Source organism: Anastrepha ludens, chromosome 6, assembly GCF_028408465.1.
Source record: "Anastrepha ludens isolate Willacy chromosome 6, idAnaLude1.1, whole genome shotgun sequence".
Classification (NCBI taxonomy): Eukaryota; Metazoa; Arthropoda; class Insecta; order Diptera; family Tephritidae; genus Anastrepha; species Anastrepha ludens.
This window is the reverse complement of record NC_071502.1, coordinates 57124025-57151549: the sequence shown is the minus strand read 5'-3', so window position 1 is coordinate 57151549 and position 27525 is coordinate 57124025. Positions and strand designations below refer to the sequence as shown.

Sequence of the window (27525 nt, the reverse complement as noted above, 5' to 3'; positions counted from 1 at the left end):
CAAATTCTGTGAGAATCTATAGGTGCGTAGAAATTCTTAGAACTCGCCAACAAGTAAAATTCTTTCAATTAACATTAAGATAGTAAGTAAGGGTTCACAATCAGTATTATTATTATTATAATTATTTTTGATATATTTTCACGAGTGGGTTGCTTGATGGCATCGATATCATTTTCAGTAATAAAATAATACAATTTGTTTGTATTTTGTACAATACAAAATCTATTTTCTACTGAATAAACTTATTCATTTATTGGTACGATTAGTTTTTAAAATAATTTTTTGTGAAACAATATTTTTGCATAATTATCACCGAGATCGATTAGTTGCGAATTTATTTTTTCTCTCTTCAATTAATCTCGGTGGGTATACAGTTTATATGTACATACATATGTATGTATGTGTTTGTGTAGGTTTGTGAAAGCATAAAATCTGACATAAAAAATTAAATTTTCGATTTTTCCTTCAATTTCGCGCTTTGTATGGCTTCATGCATAATATTGAGCACCAGATCGACACGCTCGAATGTGGCATTCTCCCCCATTAAGCCAATACGGAACACTTGTTCGACAGTGGGTCCCAAGCCGCCGCTTATCTCTAAGTTGTATCTGTAAAATTTACAAAATTTATTAATTTAGTTCACTTTTACATATAACCTAAATTATGATTCCCACTCACTTTCTCATCGCATATTCAGAAACTTTATGCCAGTCCACACCGACTGGTATTTTAATTGTGTTCACTGTGGGCAAGCGGTCATTGGCATTGGGCACGAACATCTCCAATCCTATATCCTGTACACCACATTGCAGCCGATGTGAACACTCCTGATGGCGATGTATCACACGTTTTCGTCCCAATGCGCAAAATTGGGCCAATGCCTCGCGTAAACCATACAATAGCGTCGACGAGATGGTGTGATGATAGATGCGTGGCATATCAAAGCAATTCCAATATTGTCCCACAAGGAGCGCATCAAAGTAGTAGGACTTGACATACGATTTGCGTGCTTTAATACGTGCGATGGCACGGTCGCTAAATGAGACAGGTGTTATGCCGGGTGGGGCACCAAGCGTTTTCTGTGAGCCCGTATATGCCATATCTACTTTCCAACTATCCATAAGAAATTCTGTGCCACCCAGTGAGGCAACTGTGTCAACCACAAATAGGCAATTATATTTCTGACAAAGTTCACCGATTTCCTTCAAATGAGGTTGCAGTATACCCGTAGAAGAATCACCTTGAGCAATGAAGAAGACTTGTGGTTTGTGCCCCTCAAAAGCGAATTCGATTTCTTTGAAGGTAAGTGAGCGCCCGAAACGTGCCTCCACATACCGCACGTCACCATTTACACGCTTAACCATTTGAGCAGCGCGATGTCCCCACAAACCGGTGCAGCCTAGGAGTACAATATCGCCATCTTCAACGAGATTCACTAAAGCGGTTTCCATGCCGGCATGTCCAGAGCCGCTGATGCACATTGTGGCCTCGTTTTTTGTTTGGAAAAGGTATTTGATACCCGCCTTGATTTCGTCCATGATCTGAAAAGAGATATGACATTGATTGTAGTGTTAAGAATATTATACAGAAATATGGTACAAAGATCGGTTAACGAGGTATTTAAATTTCAGCCCGAAATATTTCATGATGCTACCGAATCTAACACATAATATAATGAAGTGGTATCCTGCTTCTCAACTCTCTAGAAATAAAATATCGGGGATCATAGGATATTTGTCGGAGGATTGCACACACCGGAATTGTACAAAAAAGTAAGTAGAAGGGCACGTGACGGTGACGGAATGCCTTTTTAAAGCATATTGAGTTGCTTGGAAGACAAAACCTGAATTTTATCGCCACGGTAAAAACCTTAGAAATGTTGGACTTGAGACCTTGAGGACTTGAACATTGCTTATGGATCCGTTCAGGACATTGTAGTTATTAATTTGGGATTGCGGCGTGAATGGGTTTGGACCTGAATTTCACGCAAAAAAGGGACCCCGTTGATATTGCCAAAAACATGATTTCAAAGGCTGAATCCGACCCAACATTCATCAAGCGCATACTGGAGACGAGACGTGGGATTATGAACCAAGACTAAACAAACCTCTACGTTTTCAATTAAAAAAAGGGATGCTCAACTGTATTGTACACCACGCTTTTTTCCAGAAGGTCAGCCGGTTAATAAGCAGCATTATTTGGACGTTATGAGGCTTTTTCGTGAAGAAATTCACCAAAAAAGAAAAAATTTGTTGGAAAACAACTCGTGGATATTGTACGACGATAACGCATCGCCGCACAGTGCCATCATTATTCGTGAATTGTTTACCAAGAATGAAACGAATACCATCCAATAGCCATTGGACTCACTTGATATGACTCCCTGCGATTTTTTTCTATTTGATCGAGTAAAAAACAACACGGAGAACACGTTTTAACAGCCGAAAGGAAGTAATGGAAAAAGCGAAGACGGTTCTGATGACTATACCGATTTTAAAGTTTCAGAAATGCTTCGAGAGCTGGATCAAACGCTGGCATGAGTGCGTTGCAGTTGATGGGGACTACTTTGAAGGCGATACTATCACTTTTGAGAAATAAACTTGTATCTTCAATCTTGTTTTAAAGTGGCATAGGTATGCCGCTTTTGTCTTTGTATAATAAAATTATTCCTTCCCACGAAGATTATATAATATTTGGAGATTCATATCGAATTCCATATCGAGATCAATTCTAGAATACCTGATGTGCGTTTAAAAATACTTCATATACAATCCATAAAATATTCTTAGACTTTGCACCAATCGATCAGATTAATGGCATCATTATCACTTTTATTACTGTTATTGTTGAAGGCGTAATGCGCAATAGCGCAGACAAAAATGTATTGTGAGGCATCACAGATGGGGATCAAAAGTCAGTTGGAGCAAGCAGATATGGGTGGGTAAGTTATCAGGGATTAAGTGTTATGAAGCCGAACGAACGAGTCTGTCAGAAATGCAAGTTCATATATATTTTTTATACTTATGTACAGATAAAAGCCTTCTGTTGTAATCAAGTTTCTTGTTATTAGTGCTACTCTTAAGGAAGTTGCTTAACTGGTTCAGAACTGGTTGAAAACACACACTCACTTTTTTTCTCTTGTTATTAGCGAGGCATTATTGTATGGCTCATCAGATGAGATGTGGTACGAAGGCTAGCTTCTTGTGATCGATGATTGGGCAGACGCGCGAAGGTTAAAGCGAGTGTTAAATATGGGAAAGAATCAAATCTTTCAATGTTGGCTAAGTCTGATGAGCCCAAATAGGGTACAAATTGGTACAAATATATATTTACATATAACCAATGTGTGTTTATATCCAAATTATAATACCTTTGGGCACAAGTGTGGTGCTACAAGAAGGCACCGAATATGCTATGGTTCACCGAGAAAACCCTACTTTTTCTCGGTTGCCAACTTTATTCGATACAGAGTGGTCCATATAGCATTTAGAATTGGAACTATCGATTTTTTGTCTTTGACAGACATTTCAAAATAGCTCAGACATTTCAAAATAGCTCAGTTTTCACTTGAACGAATTTGGAACATTTTTAAAAGATTCGACAGCCTTCGTAAATCGAATAACTAACAGAAACTGTGATGTCGATTGACCGTCTAAAAGCTGCGATTAAACTTCGTTATCCGGATTTAAAATATAAAGTCGGTATTGCCCTCGGTGAGATAAGTGCTGAAACTCGTGAATATGTACTGAAATCTTGGCATGGACTACTCAAACTGCAACCGGATTCAGAAGTCGATTTAGATTTTGTTCCACATTTAATATACAGGATTACTCTTTCTATTCACCAGATTTTGGACAATGGTTGTTCTTGCTATAGCAATAGTTGGCACTCCACGATGAAATACAGACATTTTGTCGAAATCCAGGCTACTCCTACAGCATTTAAATTGCTTATAAATTAGGCCAACACTATTTGGAATCACTGAGTAGCATAGGGCTATACGAATTCTGTCGCCGATTGGCTTCGCGTTTTGCAGCAGAATGTGTGGTTATTCGACAATGATGTAGAGCGCCTCCTAAAGGTGTAGATACATATTGATATTTCACAATCATAGAACATTCCGCTCCTCTGATGTATTTTGTTAGGATGAACAGACGGTATAAGGTGAGTTGTGTGGTCTCCACCAGTCGGAATGCCGAACTATTTTTACAGTTTACTCGGAAAATATTCAGAAGTCTATGCTAAATTGTGCGTCTAATTAATTAGTTAGTTTATACGAATGAGTATGGATGAAACGGAACAAGGTGGTTGGGTTTTAGCCTCTGGCTCCAACTCTGGAGCGGTGTAGGGTCTCAAGTGGTAATAGCTTCGGTTTAGGGTCTAATCGGAGACTTAATCTAATATATATAATATTTATTTTCAACAAGACGGCGCTACGTGCCACACAAGCAACGAAAGTTTTCGGACCATGTTATCTCTCGAAGAGGTGATCACAATGGGCCACCGAGATCTTGTGATTTAACACCTTGTGACTTTTTTCTTTGGGGCCACGTGAAAGAGAAGGTCTACGCTAATAGCCCAGGGTCGATTAAAGAACTCAAAGATGGAATTCGTGAGGCTATCGAGGACATAGGACAGCCATTTTGCATATAATAATAAATAATAAACTTCCGATCATTTATATTAAAAAATAGTATTTGTCTTTGAATATCAAGATAACACCTCTTATTGGAAAACCTTACACCCTTTTTTGGGCGTTTGGCTGAGCTCCTCCTCCTATTTGTCGCGTGCGGCTTGATGTTGTTCCACAAATGGAGGAACCTACAGTTTCAAGCCGACTCCGAACGGCAGATATTTTTATGAGGAGCTTTTTCATGACAGAAATACACTCGGAGGTTTGCCATTGCCTGCCGAGGGGCGACCGCTATTAGAAAAATGTTTTTCTTAATTTTTGGTGTTTCACCGAGATTCGAACCTACGTTCTCTCTGTGAATTCCGAATGGTAGTCACGCACCAACACATTCGGCCACGGCCGCCAACGCGTACAACCATTACCATTGCCATTAATATACCATTCAAGTTATGATTACATAGTTAATTTACAAAATGAATTTTTATATCCACTCCAATAAAATTTTCTGATTAAAATTCTGTGAAACATTTTAGCCTAACTGACCTTTAACCTAACTGACCCTTTTAACGAACTTTCATTTTACCTGTTTTAGATAGAGTTAAAATTGTCTCTATAGGTAGGAGATAGAGGGTTAAAATGTTCTACAAAAAACAACTTCTACTCTTCTGAAAGTAGAAAATATATTTGAAGTCGTTTTATACATAATATTTTTGATGAACTCTTCACACTGTCGCCCAAAAATTTGAAAACTTTAACCCTCCTTGAAAAAACTCACATTCTCATGGCTGGTACTGTCTTCGGCAAAATTTATACTGGAGGTATCTAATTTTATAATGAAATATTCGTGTTGAGTAACAAGTGTTCTCTTAAATCCTGTCCTCCCTGATGCGACATAGGGCCTCTACAAAACGCTTCCAACGGTCACGATCCTTCGCGATCTCTGCAGTCTTAAGTTCTTGTTCGAGAGTGCAAGTCAACTGTGCACCCAGGGCGCCCTTTTCTACTGTCTTCGGGTTGCAATCGAGAGATTCTTATTTCTGTGTAAGTGTGGCTAACCACCTCCACTTTCTCTGCTTTATTTCAGTCTGGAGGGGTAACTGCTTACAATTCACCCGGAGCTCTCTGTTGTTGATGGTTCTGGGCCAACAAATCCGCAATACGTGTTAAACATTTGTTGACAAAAACTTACATCTTATTTACGAGCAAGTCTGTCATGAGTCAGGTCTCACAGCCATACAAAAGGACCGATTTTACATTTGAGTTGAAAGTGTTGGACTTTTCTTTTCGTAGGTGGAACATTCATACTGCATGTCCCAGAGCCGGTAAACGGTTAAAAACTCTTTTAATGGTTGTTTTTTTTCAGCCCATAGATAAGCATGAGGTGGAACAGACATGTGGAAAAGGCAAACGCAACACCTTGGCGGACGAGAGAACGAATAAACATGGCTAAGTCGAGCTCTATCAAATTATTTACAGTTATCTCGATTGTATAACTCTATTTGAAACCGTTGAAAACATCAAACATATGAACAAACATACATACCTCAAAACATTCCGGATGCATATGTCCCAAAATGGGATTACTCAACGAATCGAGTACACGTTGCGAGCAATTCGATGGACCGGGCCCCATTAACGTTTTATTCGGCACATAGAGTGAGTGCTTCAAGGACTCGGGCGCAGGCAATTCCATTTGAATAAATTTATAATATATTTAATTTTTTTCTTTTCGAGAGTTTTCCTTAAAATTGAGCGACTCGCGACACTTTTTATGTCATTCACAGCACCAATAAATGATTATTAATAAATTTTCCCTTGCAAGCAAACTTTTATATAGACTAGAGTGGTGGTATTGGGAATGTATAAGTATACATGCACTCAGACCATTTGAGGTTGGCTAGTGACCACAGTTTATTATCACAGTTATGTATTTACAATATCAAGTGACTTAACTCGAAGAAAACCACAATTTTTAGTTCAGAAATACTAAGTTTTTGTATTCACTTTTTTCATTTGTTTACTTTATTTCTGTTTTTTTCTTATTATTCGTGGGATTTTATATTTAACGAAACCACAAAATTGTTTACTATCAGCAGTCGACTGGCTGGGAATGAAGCTGCTTTTCGGGGTTCGCAGGCATCTTATAGTCTTCCCTTATCTCTTAGAGCTCATTTAAACGTGCCCACAGAAAAACTAAATAAAATAATTCATACTAAATAGACTCAACTTTATGCACATTCATATGTATTTATAGTTCGAAATACCCACACATATACTTTGCTATAGTTAACATACATATACATATGGGCATATGTACGTATTGGGGTATAGAAAATAAGTATAACTGACAAGGAAATAATCCGTGTTATCTGTATCATACAGATTACATTAATAATTGAAATTTTGAAAAATATTTCATAAGTACATCTATATACACATACAGTGGCTCACAGAAGTATTTTGCATAATAGCGCGTATGTACAAATTTAAGATTTTGTATGTACTAAGTATCCGAAAATAAAAATGTTAATACTTACACGCATTATTGAGCACTGTCTTAGCAATTGGGCTACACATCATGCACAAAAATTGTACCGCTAGGTGCATATAACAAAAAACGTGCGTAGCAATGAAAATGTGTGCTCACAAAAGTATTTTGCTTATTGTTTATAGATACCGTTACTGGACGCAGTTCAGTTACTTTTTCTGTTTTCGCTGAAGTTGTGGCTACAAGTGCGTATTATAATCAATTTTATTTGTAATTGAGTTCATTTCGTTTGTAATTGTGGTACTGTGCATATCGGAAATGCCAAAGGGTAAAGAACTAACTACAGCTGAAAAAAAAATTATTTTACATCTCCATAATGAAGGAAAATCTACGAAATATATTTGCAATATGTTTAGTCGATGCCGCCAAACGATAGAAAATGTAATAAAACGGTGTAAAGAACGCGGTAATTTAGAAAATTTAACCCGTTTTGGTCGACCAAAGTTGCTAACTGAGAGAGAAGAACGCCAAATATTGAAAGAAAATCGCAAAAACCCACATTTATCAGCCCCAAAAATCAATGACAAAATAAAATCAACCTTTCAGATTGAAGTATCCGATGAGACAGTGCGCAGAGCCCTCAGAAGCAGCAATATTCACGGTCGTGCAGCAAGGAAAAAACCACTGATTTCACAAGTCAATAAAGCAAAGCGGCTTTTATTCGCCAACACCTATAAAACCAAAAGTTTTGAGTTTTGGAAAACCGTCATATTTAGTGATGAAAGCAAATACAACATTTTTGGTCCGGACGGACGTCGTATGGTATGGCGGAAGCCAAATGAAGAGCTGCGATTAAAAAATGTAAAATCCACTGTTAAGCACGGTGGAGGTTCCGTCATGGTGTGGGGTTGTATGTCGGCCCAAGGAGTCGGAAAGCTGGTGTTTATAGATGGAACGATGGATAAACATCTTTATTTGTCTATTCTCAAAGACAACTTACATTCCAGTGCAGAAAAAATGGGAATGTCGTCTAACCACTTTTTGTTTCAACACGACAACGACCCCAAGCATACAGCTCATGATGTCAAAATGTGGATACTTTTTAATACAAAACATTTGCCAACACCTCCCCAAAGTCCCGATATCAACCCCCATAGAAAATCTCGAAGAAAGAGTGCGAGAACACAAAATTTCGTCAAAAAGTGACCTTAAAGATGTTTTACTCCAAGAATGGGAAAAAATACCTCTTGACTTTTGTCGCAAGTTACTAGAATCTATGCCAAGGCGCTTGGAAGCAGTTTCCAAAAATAATGGTTATCATACGAAATATTGAATTAATAGAAATTAGTATATTTGTACACCACCTAGTCAAAAGCAAAATACTTTTGTGAGCAATGAATTCTATTTTATTTTACTTTTTTTACGTTTACATTGGAACATATTTTTCTTTTAAAGTTTTAATACATTGTTTATGTAGATATAAGGTTTATGTTTAAGAATTTATGAAATAATTAACAAATGAATTTAAAAAATATACAGGAATTGAAGCGTGAACTTATTTGTCTTCTCATGCAAAATACTTTTGTGAGTCACTGTACATATGTATATACTCCATGTGTGCGCCTGCATCACCTACAGTCATTTACTGGTAAATATGCATTTCTTAACTTTCGAATTCGCAATCGCAGATAAGCTTCCAAAATAATGTTAAGAAGGGCAAACCATTTGTTCTACATACTCAGTGTTTGCATTAACTATGTAGAACAGATGAGTAGTGGTAGAGCAGATAGCGCAAAACGCGCGATCAACCGTTTTGATTCGCTGCAAGTTACGTTTCGTTAGTGCTAGTCGCTCAGAGCGATAGTCAAGAAAATTGTAAGTGCTCTCTGTAGTTGGAGTCGTAGCATAGAACTTGGAGTCGCCCGGAATGCTACTTGAGAAATTATTCATTTCAATTTTTATCAACTACCGCTACTGCTCTCGCTTCTATTGCTTTGATATTACTCCCATGCCTGCTGTTTAAACTTGTTCGTTTTTTTTATATGACCGAAAAATTAGGTATGCAGGTTTTAGGTATAGTAGAATACAACTATTGGTGACAAAGGCAAACAAATCATAGCTGTTAATTCTACAAAAATAAAAAATATGGAAAAATTAAACCAATCATCATGCGCTGCTCCTTGGCTTTTGTCTTCTAAATTTGTACACTGGGCCTACTGCAAATAGGTGGAGAGAAGTTGGAGCTTGGTAAAGGGTTTTCCAATAACAGGTGTTATCTATCGCAGTCGAGAGATGATTAACGATTTTTTATGGCCGGAATTCGATGGTATTGATCTGGACAACGTTTATTTTCAACAAGACGGCGCGTAGCGTAACGAAGAGGTGATCACAATTGGCCACCGAGATCTTGTGGTTTAACACCTTGTGACCTTTTTCTTTGGGGCCACGTGAAAGAGAAGGTCTACGCCAACAGCCCAGTGCCGATTCAAGACCTCAAAGATAGAATTTGTGAGGCTATCGAGGACATAGGGCAGCCACTTTGCAATTCGATTATGGAAAATTGCATGAAAAGGATATTGTCCTGTAAGCGTGGTCATGGTGGTCATTTTCCTGATGTTATTTTCCACTATTAACGGCATACCTTCCTCTTTTTAATGAAATAAACATCCGATCGTTTATATTAAAAAATAGTACTCTTTTTTTTAATTATAAAAATAACACCTCTTATTGGAAAACCCTTTATTTGTCAAAGATTAATGTTCCACACCAACTCTCCAAAAGACATATGGAACTGTAAAGTTATAGTTTGGCTAAGCGTTCAGTTCAGTTCTTAATTAAAATGTCATTCAACTGCCCCGAACAGGAATGTTGGTTTGGCACCTGAGGTAGGACAACGATAGCAATTGCGCGCACGCATGTTGTTGGTGTATGTGAACAAAAAATTGATCTCTGTTCATCGATGGTAGCAAAACAGGAAGAAAAAGGTCGCCGTTAATGTAATAAAGAAAATCTCTTTGACGGAAATCACAAAATAAATTTCTATGATTATTTTTAAGAATATTTTAAAATACTGTAGACCCAGTGAAGATTGGCATCTTTATTTTTTAGACACCCGGAAAAATTTTGACAAAATATTCTAAATCAAAATGCGAAATGCTTAAATTTATATAGGTGAGAACCCACGGTGGAGAGAATACGGAAGGTGTGTCCAACATGAAACCGTTAACCGGCTTGTAGCGATTTTGAAGGCATCAGCGGATTTGCTAACGTAACAAGGGATGTGACAACGTTTAGTTTACAATAGAAATCGGCAAAAACTGAGTTTGTGTTGGCCATGTATGAAAAAATCCGGCAAACAAAGCAGCATCACTATCTGACTGTCTGAGAACTGCTATATGAAGAAACAAGCACTGAGAACCGAAAACAAACTAAGAATCTATACGACCAATTCTCACGTATGCTGCGGAGACAAGGGCAGACACGGCTGTAACGCAAAAAGACATGGCAGCGGTTGAAATGAAAACACTGCACGCATTAACTGGCTACACCATGTACAAACGAAAAACAAACGAAGAGATTATAAAATTTGGCAACATAGCAGAAATAACGAGATGGGTGCGAACTCAAAGAAAGGCATGGAGAGATCACATCCATAGAATATCGAATGGATGCCTGGCGAAAAAGCATTAGACGGCAAAGTTACTAGACGCAGACTACCTGGAAGACCGCCAAAACGCTGGAAGTCGGAATCTACTGATACGCAAAACTAAACATATATATATATATAATTGGCGCGTACACCCTTTTTGGGTGTTTGGCCGAGCTCCTCCTCCTATATGTTGTGTGCGTCTTGATGTTGTTCCACTAATGGAGGGACCTACAGTTTCAAGCCGACTCCGAACGGAAGATATTTTTAAGAGGAGCTTTTTCATGGCAGAAATACACTCGGAGGTTTGCCATTGCCTGCCAAGGGGCGACCGCTATTAGAAAAATGTTTTTCTTAATTTTGGTGTTTCACCGAGATTCGAACCGACGTTCTCTCTGTGAATTGCGAATGGTAGTCACGTACCAACCCATTCGGCTACGGCGGACGCTGCATAATAAAATATATGCATATAATATAATATAATATAAAATTCCCATAACTGTTTTTATAAACAGGATCGAACCCTAAATAAACGACGATGAAGAAGAAGCACAAGTTAAACAGAATTTCGTGCACTACCATTGTTCAACTTTTACGGGATTTACTGTATTGTAGAGCGAAGATTCCCACAGATAATTTGCATTTTTTACTACGTTTATTTCATTTTTGTGATAACCTTGAAGAATGCAAGTTCAAAAATCCTGAATCAATGTATCACATATTAGCACACGCCTATAACTCTGTTTGATTAAGACTAAATAGATTAATATACGTGTATGTATGTGTATGTGTAGATTTCTAACCCATTTAAACGAAATTCGTACAGGGGTGGGTATACATAATTTAATTGTAGTAGTGGCGTAACATTCTTTTTTTAGATCTTCATATTATTGGTGCGTGACTACCATTCGGAATTCAAAGAGAGAACGTCGGTGCCAATCACGGTGAAAGATCAAAATAAGGACAAACATTTTTCTTATAGCGGTCGCCCCTCGGCAGACAATGGCAAACTTCCGAGTGTATTTCTGCAATGAAAAAGCTTCTCATAAAAATATCTGCCGTTCGGAGTCGGCTTGAAACTGTAGGTCCCTCCATTTGTGGAACAACATCAAGACGCACACCACAAATAGGAAGAGGCGATCGGCCAAACGCCCAAGAGGGTGTACGCGCAAATTATAAATAATAAAAAATGAAACAACGGTTATTTAAAATTAATCTTCTTTTTTTTCCAACTACGACTACTAATACTTGGCTGACTACATTACACATTAAGTATCTTCTTTTTAGCGGGGAAGTACCTCCATGAAATATTGCGCAGTCATCACATTGGATGTAAAAAATGCTTTCAATTCGGCAAAATGGTCTAACATACTGCTAGCCCTAAAGCTTTTGAAAGTGCCATGCCACGAAATATTCTCACAGGAGGCGATTAAGTAGTATCTCCGGGTCATGCTCAAGGCGAGGCTAAGCTTCAACGCATTCAGAAAAATCCTGCCTAACATACATAGGTGGCCCGCAAGGAGAGAGGAGTCGACTCATATCGACTGTGATGGACTCTATCGAACTATATGCAGCGCCAATATGGGCTGAGGCTAAACATAGCCATATGCGAGAGGCGGTTCGCACATACAGACGTAGCGCATGCGCTTATAGAACGGTATCAGACGACGCAATATACGTTGTTGCTAGAAAGATACAAGTTGATATTCATGAAATGGAGTTGTATCGCCTATATGGAGTAAAAGGAGTCAAACCGACGATAGCAGAAAAGGCGGTAGAAAGAACGCAATCGATGGTCGAATGGCAAGAAGATGGAATGAGTCATCCAAAGGCCGGTGGACTTACAAACTCATACCAAACCTCGAAGAGTGGATTAATCGGAAGCATGGCGATAAGTAGTCAATAATCAAGTAGTCCTAACTCAGATACTCACCGAACACGCCTGCTTCCTTGAATATCTACACCGTTTCCAGCTGGCCGACAGCTCTTTTTGCCCAAGTTGCTCGAATACAGTCGAGAGCGCAGAACATGTGGCCTTTCACTGCAAACGTTTCAGTGAAGAACGAGCAATGTTGGCGAAGGCATTCGAACACCCGCCATTCCACACAAGATTTGTCCAGGATATGTGCTCGACCATCACTAAAGGAGACGCCGCAAAAACAGTCGCGGCTACAGTCGTGACGAGGCTCAACCGCATTGACTGGGAGAAGAAAGCCCAGAAACGACAGCAGCAGTTGCAACTGCAGCAACAACAGCGGCAGCAGCAGTAGAAGCAGAAAGATAAATTAAGTATTTAATACTATTAAAATATTTAATTAGTTAGGTAGCAAGGCGAGCTAGATTATTTCTAATTTAATGTATTTAATTCAGCTAAGTCATAGTTCGACGGTTTTGAAAAAAAAGAGGTTGTCTGTTAAGTCGGTTTACTGACGATAGTTTAACGTGACAACGTCATAAGAAAATACTGATGGAATGGTTGCAATTTTCAAAACAAAATTTTAATTTTAGTTGTTTGATAGATATTTTGTATGGATATAGAGAAGGAGGATTTACACAAACGTGAAAAATGACGAAACATTTATCAAATTCATGAAAGATATCTTCAATTTCGATTGTGCAAGTTAGCGCATTGCACACTTGCAAAGCTAAAACAGAGATTTGATGATTCCCTTGAATCACTCCCACGCTACTGGCTGTTCGTAATTAGATCGCACAGCTTACTCCTACGCCTGCCCGTCTTTTGGATTTTGCAAATAAACAAATCTTACAGCGGTCAAGCTGATCATCAATTTACGTACGTGACTTTTGGCAGCTTGAGGAATGCAGCCGAGAATGCATTCGTACCAACATACAAACAAAGCTGCCGGCGCAACTACACCAACACAAACTCAATAGCTACACCGCAAGTAGGGATTTAGGGTAGATTGTAAGAATATAGTTTTTAGTTGAGATTGGAGTTTAATAAAGAACGGTCGAAAGTTGAGATTGGAGTTTAATAAAGAACGGTCGAAAGTTGAGATTGGAGTTTAATAAAGAACGGCAAAAATTAGAAAAGTGGCGCCCAACTAGCAGGACAACTGAACCCAACTAGCAGAATAACTGAACCCAACTAGCAGAACAACCGAGCCCAACTAGCAGGACAACTGAACCCAACTGGCAGAATAACCGAGCCCAACTAGCAGGACAACTAAACCCAACTGGCAGAACAACTGAATCTAACAACGAAGGATACAATCAACTATTTGTGGAAACGAAGGAAACCTGCACGGCAGAAATGATTGCAATACGTGAAATAATAATACTGTAAGTAATTGTTCGGTTTTGATCCAGTGCAATTAAAGAAAAGTTATATAAAGTTTTTGTAAAGCGAAATACCTTCGGCTCTTTCTTACCTTTTTTTTAAAAAAAAAAAAAAAAAAAAAAAAAAAAAAAGCAAAACAAAATTAACATGAGTGTAACTAGGGAACAGGTAATAGAAATTTTAAGACAACAAAATGAGCAAAATAAAAAAGAATTAAAAGCCCAGTTGGATGAAGTGATGCAAACTCTTCGGCGCTTAGAGCCGCCATCCGCGGAGAGTTACATTCCCGTGGAAATAAATCCAACTGTGGTCGGGGGCAACACAAATATGGATTTAATAAAATCTATACAAGAATTTAAGGGGGATACTGCTTCTTATCCGGCCTGGCGTTCCGCAGCAGAATTCGCCATTGGCTACTACAAAGAGGGTTCAGAGCAATATTATGTTGCCATGGGGATATTTAGAAACAAGATAGTAGGCCCCGCAAATGCAACGCTCGCTTCCTTCTCAACTGTTTTAAATTTTAAAGCTATAATAGCTAGATTGGACAAAGCATACGCGGACAAAAGACCGCTACATGTTTTGGAAACAGAGCTCAGCGTTCTGAGGCAGGGCAGTTTGTCAATCTGCCAATATTATGATACGGTAGACAAGCAATTAGCACTCATAACAAATAAAAATATAATGACTCATTCAAACAATACGCAGCTTGCCGCCGCGCTCAATGATAGAGCTAGAGAAAACGCATTAAGAGTTTTTATTTCTGGCCTAAAGCGGCCGTTATGCGACATTCTATTTTCTGCCAATCCTAAAGATTTGCCTTCTGCACTGGCTACTGCCCAGGAGTTAGCGAACAACCGCATGCGTTATGATTTCGCCAGAACATTTGCGGTTAACAACGTAGCAACTACCACTAGCCCAAAATACCACAATAACTATCCTGGCAATCCCCAAATGCTCAAGGACACCCCTACTCCAATGGATGTAGACCGCGGATCCTCCGCATTCCGACGTACAAAACAGTCCAACCAGAGTTATAGGAAGGGAAATGCCGTGGGAGGGCACCCCAAAAGGGATGCTAATCAATACGTGAATAAACGGGAGCACAGAAGGGGAGATTCAGTAAATTCACGGAAGCCGAAAGTGCAACGGACCAACCATTTGGAGACAACCCCAGAGGTGGATCCACAAAAGAAAATTACTGTGGACCGTGACAGTGATTCGGATGTCGAGATCGCTTCCAATTTCGCGATGGAAGACGAGGTTAATTTTTTAGTATAAGGTCGCTCCTACCTTACATTACCAAGAAGGCGTCGGAGGGGCAGGAGCTTAGGTTACTGATTGATACAGGAACTTCAAAAAACTATATCAAAAATTTGAGCTTCCTAAAGGGAATTATCCCTGTGGAGAGACAGTTTACGGTCAAAACTATAAACGGATGTAATCTCATAGAAAAAAAATGTAAGGTTTTCGTTTTGGGGAAAGTCTCAACTTTCTTCATTCTTCCTAATATAAAGGGCTTCGATGGTATAGTGGGATACGATTTCCTTAAGGAGATAGAATCTAAAATTGATACGACATCCGGATACTTATATTACGAGGGTGGTAAGGAAAAATTAAATAACGTCAAATGTGAGCAAGTTAACTCCATATATTTGGACAAGGACTCGGTCCCAGCTCTTGTGAAAAACGAGTTTGACTCTATGATTAAAAAGAATTTTAAGGCCTTTGCCGAACCTAACCGCGCTTTGCCATTTAATACTAAGGTCAAAGCTAAAATTCGTACCACTTCCTCGGAACCAATTTACACCCGATCTTATCCATACCCGGTTTCGGCGGCAGGATTCATTAATAAGGAAATAGAAATACTGTTGAAAGAAGGAATTATCCGAAAATCTAATTCGGCGTATAACTCTCCGGTCCATGTAGTGAATAAAAAAGGCCTGGATGAATATGGTAAACAAAAGCTCCGCATGGTAATCGACTTTCGAAAATTAAACGAAAAAACGATTGCGGATAAATATCCTATACCAGATATTTCTACCATATTGGCAAACCTGGGCAGTTCCAGATTTTTTACTACTTTAGATCTAAAGTCTGGATTCCACCAGATAATCCTTGAGGAGAAGGACCGCGAAAAAACAGCCTTCAGCATTAACAATGGCAAATACGAATTTAATAGATTGCCATTCGGGTTAAAAAATGCGCCCAGTATCTTTCAACGGGCTATTGATGACGTCTTGAGAGACGACATTGGCCAAAGTTGCCAAGTTTATATGGATGATATAATCATCTTTTCAAGGGACGAAAAGTCTCATATTCAACATGTCGATAAGGTACTGGGGAAGTTGGAAAGGGCCGGTATGCGAGTTTCAGCAGAAAAGACTAAATTCTTTAAAGATAAGGTTGAGTTTCTTGGCTTTATTGTCTCTCGAAGGGGGATAAAAACATGTCCAAATAAGGTCAAGGACATAATCGACTATAGGAAGCCGGAAACACTTCGAGCATTACGCTCTTTCTTGGGTCTGTCAGGTTATTATAGAAGGTTTATAAGGGATTATGCGTCTATCGTCAAACCATTAACAAAGTATCTTCGGGGGGAGAATGGCCATGTGTCATCCCACAAGTCCAAACACACTAAAATAGTCCTTGATGACGAGGCCATTCAAGCATTTAAAAGGGTAAAAAGCATTTTGGCATCGGAAGATGTTTTGCTGTTTTATCCGGATTATGACAAAACATTCGAACTAACAACAGACGCTTCCTCTAGCGCTTTAGGCGCGGTCCTCTCCCAGAATGGTCGGCCCATTACAATGATTTCAAGAACATTATCAAAAACAGAGGAGAATTATGCAACCAACGAGCGTGAGCTCTTGGCTATAGTGTGGGCCCTTAAAAACCTTCGACATTACTTATACGGTATTAAAGACATCGTAATATTCACAGACCACCAGCCTTTAACTTTCGCTATTTCGAACAAAAATCCTAATACAAAAATGAAGCGATGGCGTGCGTTCATAGAAGAATTTTCGCCTAAATTTGTTTATAAACCCGGCAGAGACAACGTCGTAGCAGACGCTCTGTCCCGTCAGTTTTTGAATAATATGACTGATACAGATGCTACAGCACATAGCGAGTCATCGCTCTCAAACACAATTAAAACTATCCAGTATCCAGTAAACCAATTCAAAAGACAATTCATTTTGACGAAGGGGGATCATTATCACCAAAGTACAAAAATAATTTTTCAGAAAAAAATTCGTTATACTATAAATTACGACACAATAGTAAATTTGTTGCATAATCTTAAGAAACTCGTAAACCCTAGCGTTACAAACGCTCTTTGTTGCGATCTTCCGACACTATCAGAGATCCAGGGACCTCTTGTCGAAGCATTCCCGGGGGTTAAATTTATTCATACAGAAAAATTTGTAATCGATCTAACGAATCCGAACGATCAACAGGAAGCAATAGCAACGGAGCATGCCCGTGCCCATCGATCTCTGTCCGAGAATTTTAAGCAAATTCTATCAGAATACTACTTTCCCGACATGAGGAAAATGCTCAGGTCAGCTGTATCAAATTGCAAGATCTGTCTGGAAAATAAATACCAAAGAAAACCACCAAATCCGGAAATTGGGAAAACTCCAATCCCAGAGCACCCAGGAGAAATTCTCCACTTAGACATTTTAATTACTGGAAAGCAGCTATTCTTAACTGCTGTTGATAGGTTTTCAAAGTTTGCAATTGTTAAACCTGTTATTTCAAGATGTACCATTGATATAAAAGAAGCTTTATTAGAGGTATTAGGTATGTTCCAAAACACTAAAACAATTGTCACAGATAACGAAAGAGCGTTTACTTCAAATTTAATTAGAAGCATGCTACGCGATCATTTCTCCATAGAACAGTTTTTCGTACCCACCTTACATAGCGAAAGCAACGGACAGGTCGAAAAGTTTCATTCAACCCTTTCGGAAATAGCCAGATGCGTGAAGGCACAGCAGCAGATGAGCGAGGTTAAAGATCTGATTTTGCTTGCTGCTTACAAGTACAACAGAACAATTCACTCGGTTGTAGATTCGAAACCAATCGAAATTTTGCAGAACTGCCCAGCGGAGAAATTTGGGGAAATTAGAGATAAATTAATAAGAGCCCAGAATTTAGTATTGAATAGATTGAATGAGAAAAGAATAACCAAAACATATCAGCCTGGTGAAAGGGTGTTTCTTCGACGAAATAAGCGATTGGGAAATAAATTTGAGAAGGTGTTCGTGGAAAAAATAGTAGAAAGAGATTTAGGTACAACAGTACAGATAGAAGGCAGGAAAATTCATAAAAGTAATTTACGATAAAATCAATTTCAGATTGCCGCTTGCCCTAGTCTTCGTCACTAGAGCCAATTTAATTGACTACACCTCCTCACAAGTTATCACCATCCCTCGGGGAAATGTGGCTATTTATAATGAATTCATTTACCTCGTGCACGCCACCAACCTAACAGATTATCGCCAGATAGCTTACGAAAGCCGATGGTTCACATCAAAATCAAAAAATCAGGTAGTGAACGAAAATATTTTGAAACAGCAAGGTGAGGAAATACTACACATAATTCGCACTTTGGAAATACCTAAGAGAATTGCAAGGTCAATAGATTTTCTGGGGTCCGCCCTGAAATTTATAGCCGGTACCCCGGACCACGAAGATTTTGAACTGCTCTTGACAAAGGAAAGCATACTAATAGAAAACAACAATAGGCAGATTAGAATTAACTCCGATTTACAAAATAGAATTAACGAAATTACCAACCTAATCAATACACTTCGCGGAAATCAAACGGATTGGATATTAAAAGACGAGGAAACATTGCTCTGTGAAAATTTGGTAAGAAGAAATAACCATATAATCAGCCAACTAAACAGACTAGCACTCTCCATTGTGTTGGCAAAAAGTAATATCATAAATCCACTTATTTTGGATGACGAAGAGATGGATCAAGCGTTCAATTCCGAACAATTACCCTTTAGTTTAAGTAATTTACTTTTAGTATCTAAGGTAAAAATTTTGCAAAGTTCTGATGTTATTTACTATATTCTTAAGGTTCCTAAGGTTACAAATTTCTGTCAATTCCTAAAAATCTATCCTGTAGTCCATAATAATAGTATCGTAAAGCTAGAGACCACGCTTGCGGCAAAATGTAGCGATACGTTTCAACCACTCGAGAACTGCAATGACACTCTGGTAGCTAAAGTGTGCAAACCGGCTCACTCAGATTGCTTGGGTCAGATGCTAAATAATAACACAGCTAATTGTTCATCAGAATCGGCATATCACATACCATCAGTTCAAAAAATAGAAGAGGGCATCATTATTCTTAACAACGTGCAACCAACGACAATATTTGATCAACGAAAATTGGAAATAAGGGGAACGTATCTGCTTCTTTTTCGTGACTCTATCACCATAAATGATACAACTTACGTGGTAAAAAGAGAACCGACTTATATCCAACCACATCCTCCAAAAACCGTATCCATTAATTACTTGGAACACCATACGAGTTTGTCCCTACCATATTTGCACCAAATTTATATCGACAACATCTCTCGCATTCACGAATTGAAGGAGGGTATATCTGTTCATCGTAATTTGTTCTGGACGATTTTTTCTTTTCCTCCATTATTATTGATCGCAATAGCAATTTTTTTCATCCACCGCAGAAACAAATTAGCAAGTAATAAAGTAAAAACTCAGAGGGCAGTAGAGGAAATTTTGGCACGAGTCGAGGACGGCTCGTCTTAAGAGGGGGAGAAGTTAGCGCATTGCACACTTGCAAAGCTAAAACAGAGATTTGATGATTCCCTTGAATCACTCCCACGCTACTGGCTGTTCGTAATTAGATCGCACAGCTTACTCCTACGCCTGCCCGTCTTTTGGATTTTGCAAATAAACAAATCTTACAGCGGTCAAGCTGATCATCAATTTACGTACGTGACTTTTGGCAGCTTGAGGAATGCAGCTGAGAATGCATTCGTACCAACATACAAACAAAGCTGCCGGCGCAACTACACCAACACAAACTCAATAGCTACACCGCAAGTAGGGATTTAGGGTAGATTGTAAGAATATAGTTTTTAGTTGAGATTGGAGTTTAATAAAGAACGGTCGAAAGTTGAGATTGGAGTTTAATAAAGAACGGTCGAAAGTTGAGATTGGAGTTTAATAAAGAACGGCAAAAATTAGAAAAGTTGCATCAGACGTTAATAAGTCAACAACACTAAGAGGCAACATCATCGTTTGCCTTTTTTAAGACACATTACGCTCGAAACACCCCTTTCCTACTTTTCCTATCATCTTCCTATTCTCAATAGGGAAATGGTTCAATAACATGCACACAGGAAGAACATATGCCTTCTTCAAATAAAAGTATGTGAATTTATATACAAATGCGCATATACATTCTATACATATATATGCTCGCTCAATTAGGAGAGAGCCAGATGTCGAACGTTGCCGAATGCGGGGGCCGATTGTGCTCTTTGTCGTTCGTTCCGCGCTTTCGCTTGCAGTCCAAGCAAGGTAACGACGATTGAGCAAGGTAACGACACATTTTTTCGCTCGTGCAGTCGGCTAAATCGAATTATAAGACGTTATCACATCAAAAAACAACAACCTTATAAATGTGGTAATGTAGGCTATTCGTTTATTATTCAGTTTTTGTACCTTTGCTAGCAGGTGGACAGTGGAGATTAACTGTTTTAGACAAACCGACGACAGATACCGACGCTTGAGTCAAACACTCACAGCAGTACCAAACTGAAGACAAGACAATAGTTTGTGAGTATCGGACTATTGCACATTCCCCGATGTTTCATTCCCTCCGCAATCCCCTGAAAAGTGGGAGGAGTGAATACTATCGATGGCGTAAAGTCTACATACGCCCACAGGAGCGGAACCTGGACGCAGAAACATGTTGTGTCAATTGATATAAACCGGCTTCACCTTGAAGATATGCTAACGCGGTCCCAGGGTGGAAATCAGCCGAGGAGGAGGAATGTTATAGTGTTAGTGGGAGCATGCCCCGCATACCATTGGTGTGACGGTGTTTTTGACATTTGATGATGTTTTTTACATTTGAAGCTCAAAAAATGACAAGAATCAATAAGAACGGGACGCATATATTGCAGATGCATTTGCTTATAGAAATTCAATATTCAACTTTTAATTTAGAAATTGGATCAACGGAATAATTTAATAAAATATATCTTGATCATAAGCTCATAGCGGCCACCCATTTCCGAAATATCACATTCATTATTAAATAACGTTAGATTATGGCAATGGCCAAATGCTTATTTTATTCTCATCCGCTTTAGGCAGCATTTATTTCTGTTTATCAGCATGTGCCTTCGTTAGCGTCATATGAGACTTATTTGTGCATATGGCTGTATATACATCTATACATATACATATAGTATATATATACATATCTGTATATAAAACAATTTTAAGTGCATTCGTTCTAACTGCGGATGAAGATCATTGAAGATGACTTTTCAACTAATTTTGCTATCGAAAATTTGTACTTTTTGTGCAAAACTTAATTATTTAACATAATTAATTAATTAAAACTGAATTATTATCAGAAAGCATAGTCCTGCAAGTCCCTTGACCGATGTACAGATTACGCGAATTACAAGCGAAGAGATATATGTACATACATATGTAATATCAGCAAAGTATGCAACAGTGAAAATCTCCTAAATCTATATACATACACAATTTTGTCAAGAATAGTAGGCGTAGAGGGAGCATTCTCGTTTTATTAAATTTTTCAAATATAGGAAATTGAATTAAAATTAAATTAAAAAAATGTGTAAAACGACGAAAAGCAATACGAGTACAAATACTCATAAAAGCAACCACAACTACAACGATTTAGATGCTAACAATGATATGTCGGATGAATTGAGCGCGTACAGCTCGGAGGAAGACGAGGTGACATCACGAAAATCGCGAAAAATACAGCCAACTGATGCTGCGGATTACGAGGATGGGGGCGGAATGTAAAAATGTAAATTAATTTGTGTGCAAGTAAATTACAAGTGATATTTTCATATTTGAGCCGTAAGCCCTGGCAGCTAGTGCTCCTTTTTTTATTGTAAAATAATAATTTATTGTTATTTTCCATATATTAAATTAATTAATTATATACATACATATATAAAAATGAAATGATGTTCGTTTGTACGCATTTTTTTGGGCCGATACGAGGCCAATTTTATTCGTTCTTTTTTCATATTATAGGGATCCACTAGGGGAAGGTTTTTAGCAAAAAAAAATTTCTTTAAATATTTTCTTCATATAAAAAAAAGAAAAAATCAAAATATTGTACAAAACAAAACTTGCTCGATTCTTAGATTAAAGTAAGTTTCGAATCGACATTCATTTTATGTGTACAACTTTTTTTGAATTTTTCGTTATTGTGTACAGAAATTTCAAATGATTCGAATGAAAATTTTTTTTTTATTTTTTATTTCTTCCATAAAATATTACACCTGTCGTTAGACAATAAGTAATTTGATTTACAAAAAGATGGAATGAGAGTGATATTGAAGGGCCAATGCCCCGAAGCTCATTTAGAAGAAATATATACATATTATTTAAAAACAAGTGGTTAACAAACAATGACATATACGATTAGTTGACAATTGATTACAAGGATTTTGCAAGATCTGTTGGTGTTTGACGGTTAAGCCGACTTTGGGTAGATTTTTCTTTATTTGGTAGTCTTCTCATCATAGGATTTGTATGCGCTAATAGTCTATTTATGTGTCTTCTGCTAGCGCTTTGTATTGTTTCATCAATAGTATCGATGTCAAGGTCGCGATGAATATCTGCGTCGGGTATGTACCAAGATGCATTAGTTAAGGTCCTAAGGATTTATGAAAATAATGTTTCAATTCAATTGAGCAATGCTTTCTTTGACCAATTCTATATGGAAATGAATGCGTTTGCAAACGATGTTTTCGGCTATGAACAAATGTTGGAATCGAATGAAAAAGGAAAGAAACGCGAAATGATAAAAAAAATTCTTGGAAAATTTAAAATGAATGGTGCTTCATTGGAAAAATACAAAGGTAATAAGAACATACACAAGATGAAGTTAGAATTCCAATTTTTAGATTTATTTTGTTTATTTTTAATTTTTTCAGAAGTACACCACACAACAACTCATTCCAACTCTGATTTTGAAATCTTTTTGGAATTAGTGATCGATAATTTTGTCACTATAATGGTCAATGGAAATTTGCGTGTATCAGACCCTGCATATTATTTATCATATCAACTTTTTATGGAACATATGGACCAAATGAACACAAAAAAATAATTTAGTTTTGTTTTGATTTTTTGCAACATTTTGGTTTTCAGTTAATACAATAAAAACAATACTGTTTTTTCGTGAACACAAAATTCTAAATTTATTACGTTGTTTGTTTAGAATTTTTTTAGAAAAAAAGTAAATTTTTTGGTTTTGAGGAAATTTGTTTATTGTTGCTATTTGTGAAAGCGTAGATATTTGTAAGTATTTGACTATAATCCTAAAAGTTAATGGAATACCACTATGACACATAGAAAACATTTTTTCAAAGGGGTGTTTTTCGAAAATTATAAAAAAAATTGTTTTCAAAAATTTTGAAGAAATAAAGTAAAATAAAAAAATTTCGAAAGCATGAAATTTTTTCAAAACCAAATTTTCCTCAAAAAGATAAAAGAAATTTCTTCGAAGAGGTGTTTTTCTAAAATTACAAAAAAAAAAAATTCAAAAATTTTAAACAAATAAAATAAAATAAAACTTTTTCAAGGGTATGAAATTTTTTCAAAACAAAATTTTCTGAAAACCAAAAAAAATTAAAAAAAAAAAATGGTGTTTTCAAAGCATTTCATATTCCACTATTAATAGAGAATACATTTTTTCGAGGGGGTGTTTTTCAAAGCGGAAAAAAGTCTTTTTTAACAAATCAATTTAAACTTTTACAAAAGTATGAAATTTTTTCCAGAGCAAAATTTTCTCAAAAAAGTTAAATTTAAAAAAAATAGTTTTTTCAAAATATTTAATTTTCAGCAATTAACTGCGAAGAAATTTGTTAGAGCGAAGTGTTTTTCAAAACTTCAAAAAACACTTTTTAACCAAAAAAAATAAACCTTTTTTCAAAAACAACAGGAATGATAACATTGCCTAACAATTTCTGCACTTTTGCAAAGTCTAAAGAGGCATTGATACAGAGTGTATTTCCAAACATAGTTCAACATTACAAAAACCATGATTGACTCAGCGAAAGAGCAATTTTAGCTGGGAAAAATAAGGACGTCAATGATATAAATTCAGCTATTTTAGATCAAATACCTGGTGACATAGTTACGTATAAGTCAATGGACACTATTACTGATCAAGATGAGGTCGTAAATTATCCAACTGAATTCTTAAACTCACTCGATTTGCCAAGCTTACCACCTCATAATTTACGATTAAAAATTGGAGCACCGATTATTATGCTACGCAATAGTAATGTGCCCCGACTTTGCAACGGTACCAGACTCGCTGTGAAGAAGCTAATGGGTAACGTTATCGAAGCAACAATTTTGAAAGGGAAGTACAAAGGAGAAGACATTTTGATACTCTGAATTCCACTGATTCCGGCGGATTTACCATTCGATTTCAAACGTTTGCAGTTCCCTATTCGCCTTGCCTTCGCTATGAGAATTAATAAGGCGCAAGGACAGTCTCTACAAATGTGCGGTATTAATTTAGAATACCCAATTTTTTCTCATGGACAATTGTATGTAGCTTGCTCACGAGTTGGCAAACCATCGTCATTATTCACGCGAAAGATGAAAAAACCAAAAACGTTGTCTACCAAAAAGTGTTACAATAAAGATCGAATGAAATTGTATCAAAGAATTTGCTTTGTTTCGTATTAATTTTATTCTCTTTCAGCAAATCATTGAATTTATCGTCTAGCGAAGCGGGCGAGTTTACGCTAGTATTATATAAAATCTTTCCAAGCTGTGAATTGTAGCGTTAGAAATGCGGCACACTGCCAGTTGTGTTTGCTTTTTGATATTTCTTTTATTGTACCGTTGCGGTTTGAAACGCGAGTACTTTCGTACTCTTGTATTTTTAGTATAGGATTTTTGTATTTCGTGCAATTGTGCAATAGCGCTAACCATAGACTTTTACCCCTTAACCATTATTTTCAAATTTGCTAGAAATGCTTTGCTTCTTTTCCAATAGTGCCCGAACTAAATCGGGGCTTATGCGGGCAATTTTCCACAGAACTCGCCTTTAAATTTAGTACAACATATAGTACTCATACGAGAGGAATTTTTTTGTTTAATTTGAAGGGCAGAGAAAGCACCCCTTTGACAAGCCTGAAGTCTACGTCATAGCGGCCAATTGAAATGATTTTTGACTATTTGTACGAGTGAGAAAATTGAAGAAAAAAACTTGAGCATTTAAATTGTAATAAACCTAATGGCAGCCCCGGTCTCCTCGAAATAATGGCGGTAGAGAAATGAGAGCTCAGTTGATTCCGTTTAAAGAAAGGAAGTTTTTTTTTCCAAAATTCACTGTTATCTGTATGCTACCGAATGATCTGCTTCTATTTTTTGTATTATAGCCCAACAATTTTCATAACTTTCTTTTTAAGTAATGTAAACTGCCTTTTTAAAATAATAAATTATAAGTACTAATTTGTATACCCTTAACGTTCATCCGATAAGTTAGGAATAAAAAAAAGAGTCCGACGCAAGGCACATTGAGGTCAAAACAACAAACAAGGTACGTATTCGATGGCTTCCAGGACACATGGGAAGTACTGTGCAGACAAATTAGCCAGGAAAGGGGAGACTCATTCATATGCCCAGAGGCACTTTACGGCCTAAGAAAGGGTAACTAATGCCCTATTATTCTGGAAGTAGTGGAAAGGCAATGAAGATCATACTGTGACAATCTACTGGGTTTATAGCAATCAACTCAATCTGCAAACAATTTTGGCTCAACTGTTCAAATGCGTACTCATATTGATTCTTTTTTTTGTTAGGTTGGGTCAAAAATGCCTTCGCACTATATAGTAACCATCGTTACTACGTGTGTGGTGATTCCACTAAAAATATCCCATCTTTTTTCTTGAATTTTACCCTCAATCTCATGGCTGCTTCCGCATTGCTTCGAGGTAGAGGTCCAAGACGGCGTCCTAAAAATTGCATATTCACATATCGATGCCGCTGGTACTGCTGGCGCTAATGCTGCTGATTTTGTTGCTAAAACAGAGGGAAAACTAAATCAACAACGTCGTACCCAAACCCGTATTGTTGGGACTAATGATTGAGAAGATTCTGCGTAAGATTTTTGGACCTTTGCACGTTGGCAACGGCGAATATCGCAGGCGATGGAACGATGAGCTGTATGAGCTTTACGACGACATAGACATAGCGCAGCGAATAAAGATCCAGCGGCTTCGTTGGCTGGGTCATGTCGTCCGAATGGATACAAACGCTCCGGCTTTAAAAGTATTCGATGCGGTACCAGCTGGTGGTAGCAGAGGAAGAGGAAGGCCTCCTCTGCGTTGGAAAGATCAGGTGGAGAAGGACTTGGCTTCACTTGGTGTGTCCAATTGGCGCCGGTTAGCACGAGAAAGAAACGACTGGCGCGCTTTGTTAAGTTCGGCCAAAATCGCGTAAGCGGTTATCGCGCCAATTAAGAAGAAGAATGATTGAGGTGAGCTTAAGGGTGGTCTAGAAATTTCAAAAAATTGATGTTTTGTTTTTTCGATGTTTCGAAAGTATAGTATCTTAAGAAATGAAATTTTCATGTGGAAATTCCCAATATTATAGCTTCTACAGCCCATTTAACTAGGTAGAGAGTGGCCTGCGCGCTCCTGTACCTCAAACCTAAAACTCATTTAACTCGAAACGACTTTTTTCGGCCTGGTGTTGTCACAAAAAAAAAACTATTCAACCGAATCGTCTGATATTTTAATATGTTGTTCACAACATCAATAGCTATCGCTGGTACTAGAATTATATTATTGTTTCAATTATTTCGTAGTTTTTTGATTAAAAAACTGAAAAAAACCTTTTTTTAGAGTGTCAAATTCAATACCGCGCCATTTTGTCAATTTTTTATTATTCTAGTATCGGGGCATAGCCACAGTCCTACTAATTAATATTTTTTTTTTGGTTTTTGTGTTTTTATCAGATAAAGGTAGCTGTAAAACACAAACTAACTGACGCAGCACGTTCAAATTTTGACAGGAGTCAACTGACAGATGCCTGTTGACAGCAGTATTTCTTTTTCAGTAAAGAGGTCAGAAATACAAAAAGTCGCGGACTTATTGACCCGCCCTCGTATTCAAATCAAAAAAAATGTTTATGGCCAGCTAAGGTTTCCATTT

The 27525-nt window shown here is 37.5% G+C and overlaps 1 protein-coding gene across 1 annotated transcript; it reads right to left on the bottom strand.

Moving 5' to 3' along the window:
• Positions 1-348: 348 nt before the first annotated feature.
• LOC128867590 (alanine--glyoxylate aminotransferase) lies at positions 349-6758 on the bottom strand. The gene is made up of 3 exons (XM_054108957.1): positions 6177-6758; positions 679-1541; positions 349-608 (listed from the first exon to the last, which is right to left on the bottom strand). Exons 1-3 carry the CDS (start codon positions 6324-6326, stop codon positions 446-448), a joined length of 1176 nt encoding a protein of 391 aa, XP_053964932.1. The 5' UTR covers positions 6327-6758; the 3' UTR covers positions 349-445.
• Positions 6759-27525: the final 20767 nt, after the last annotated feature.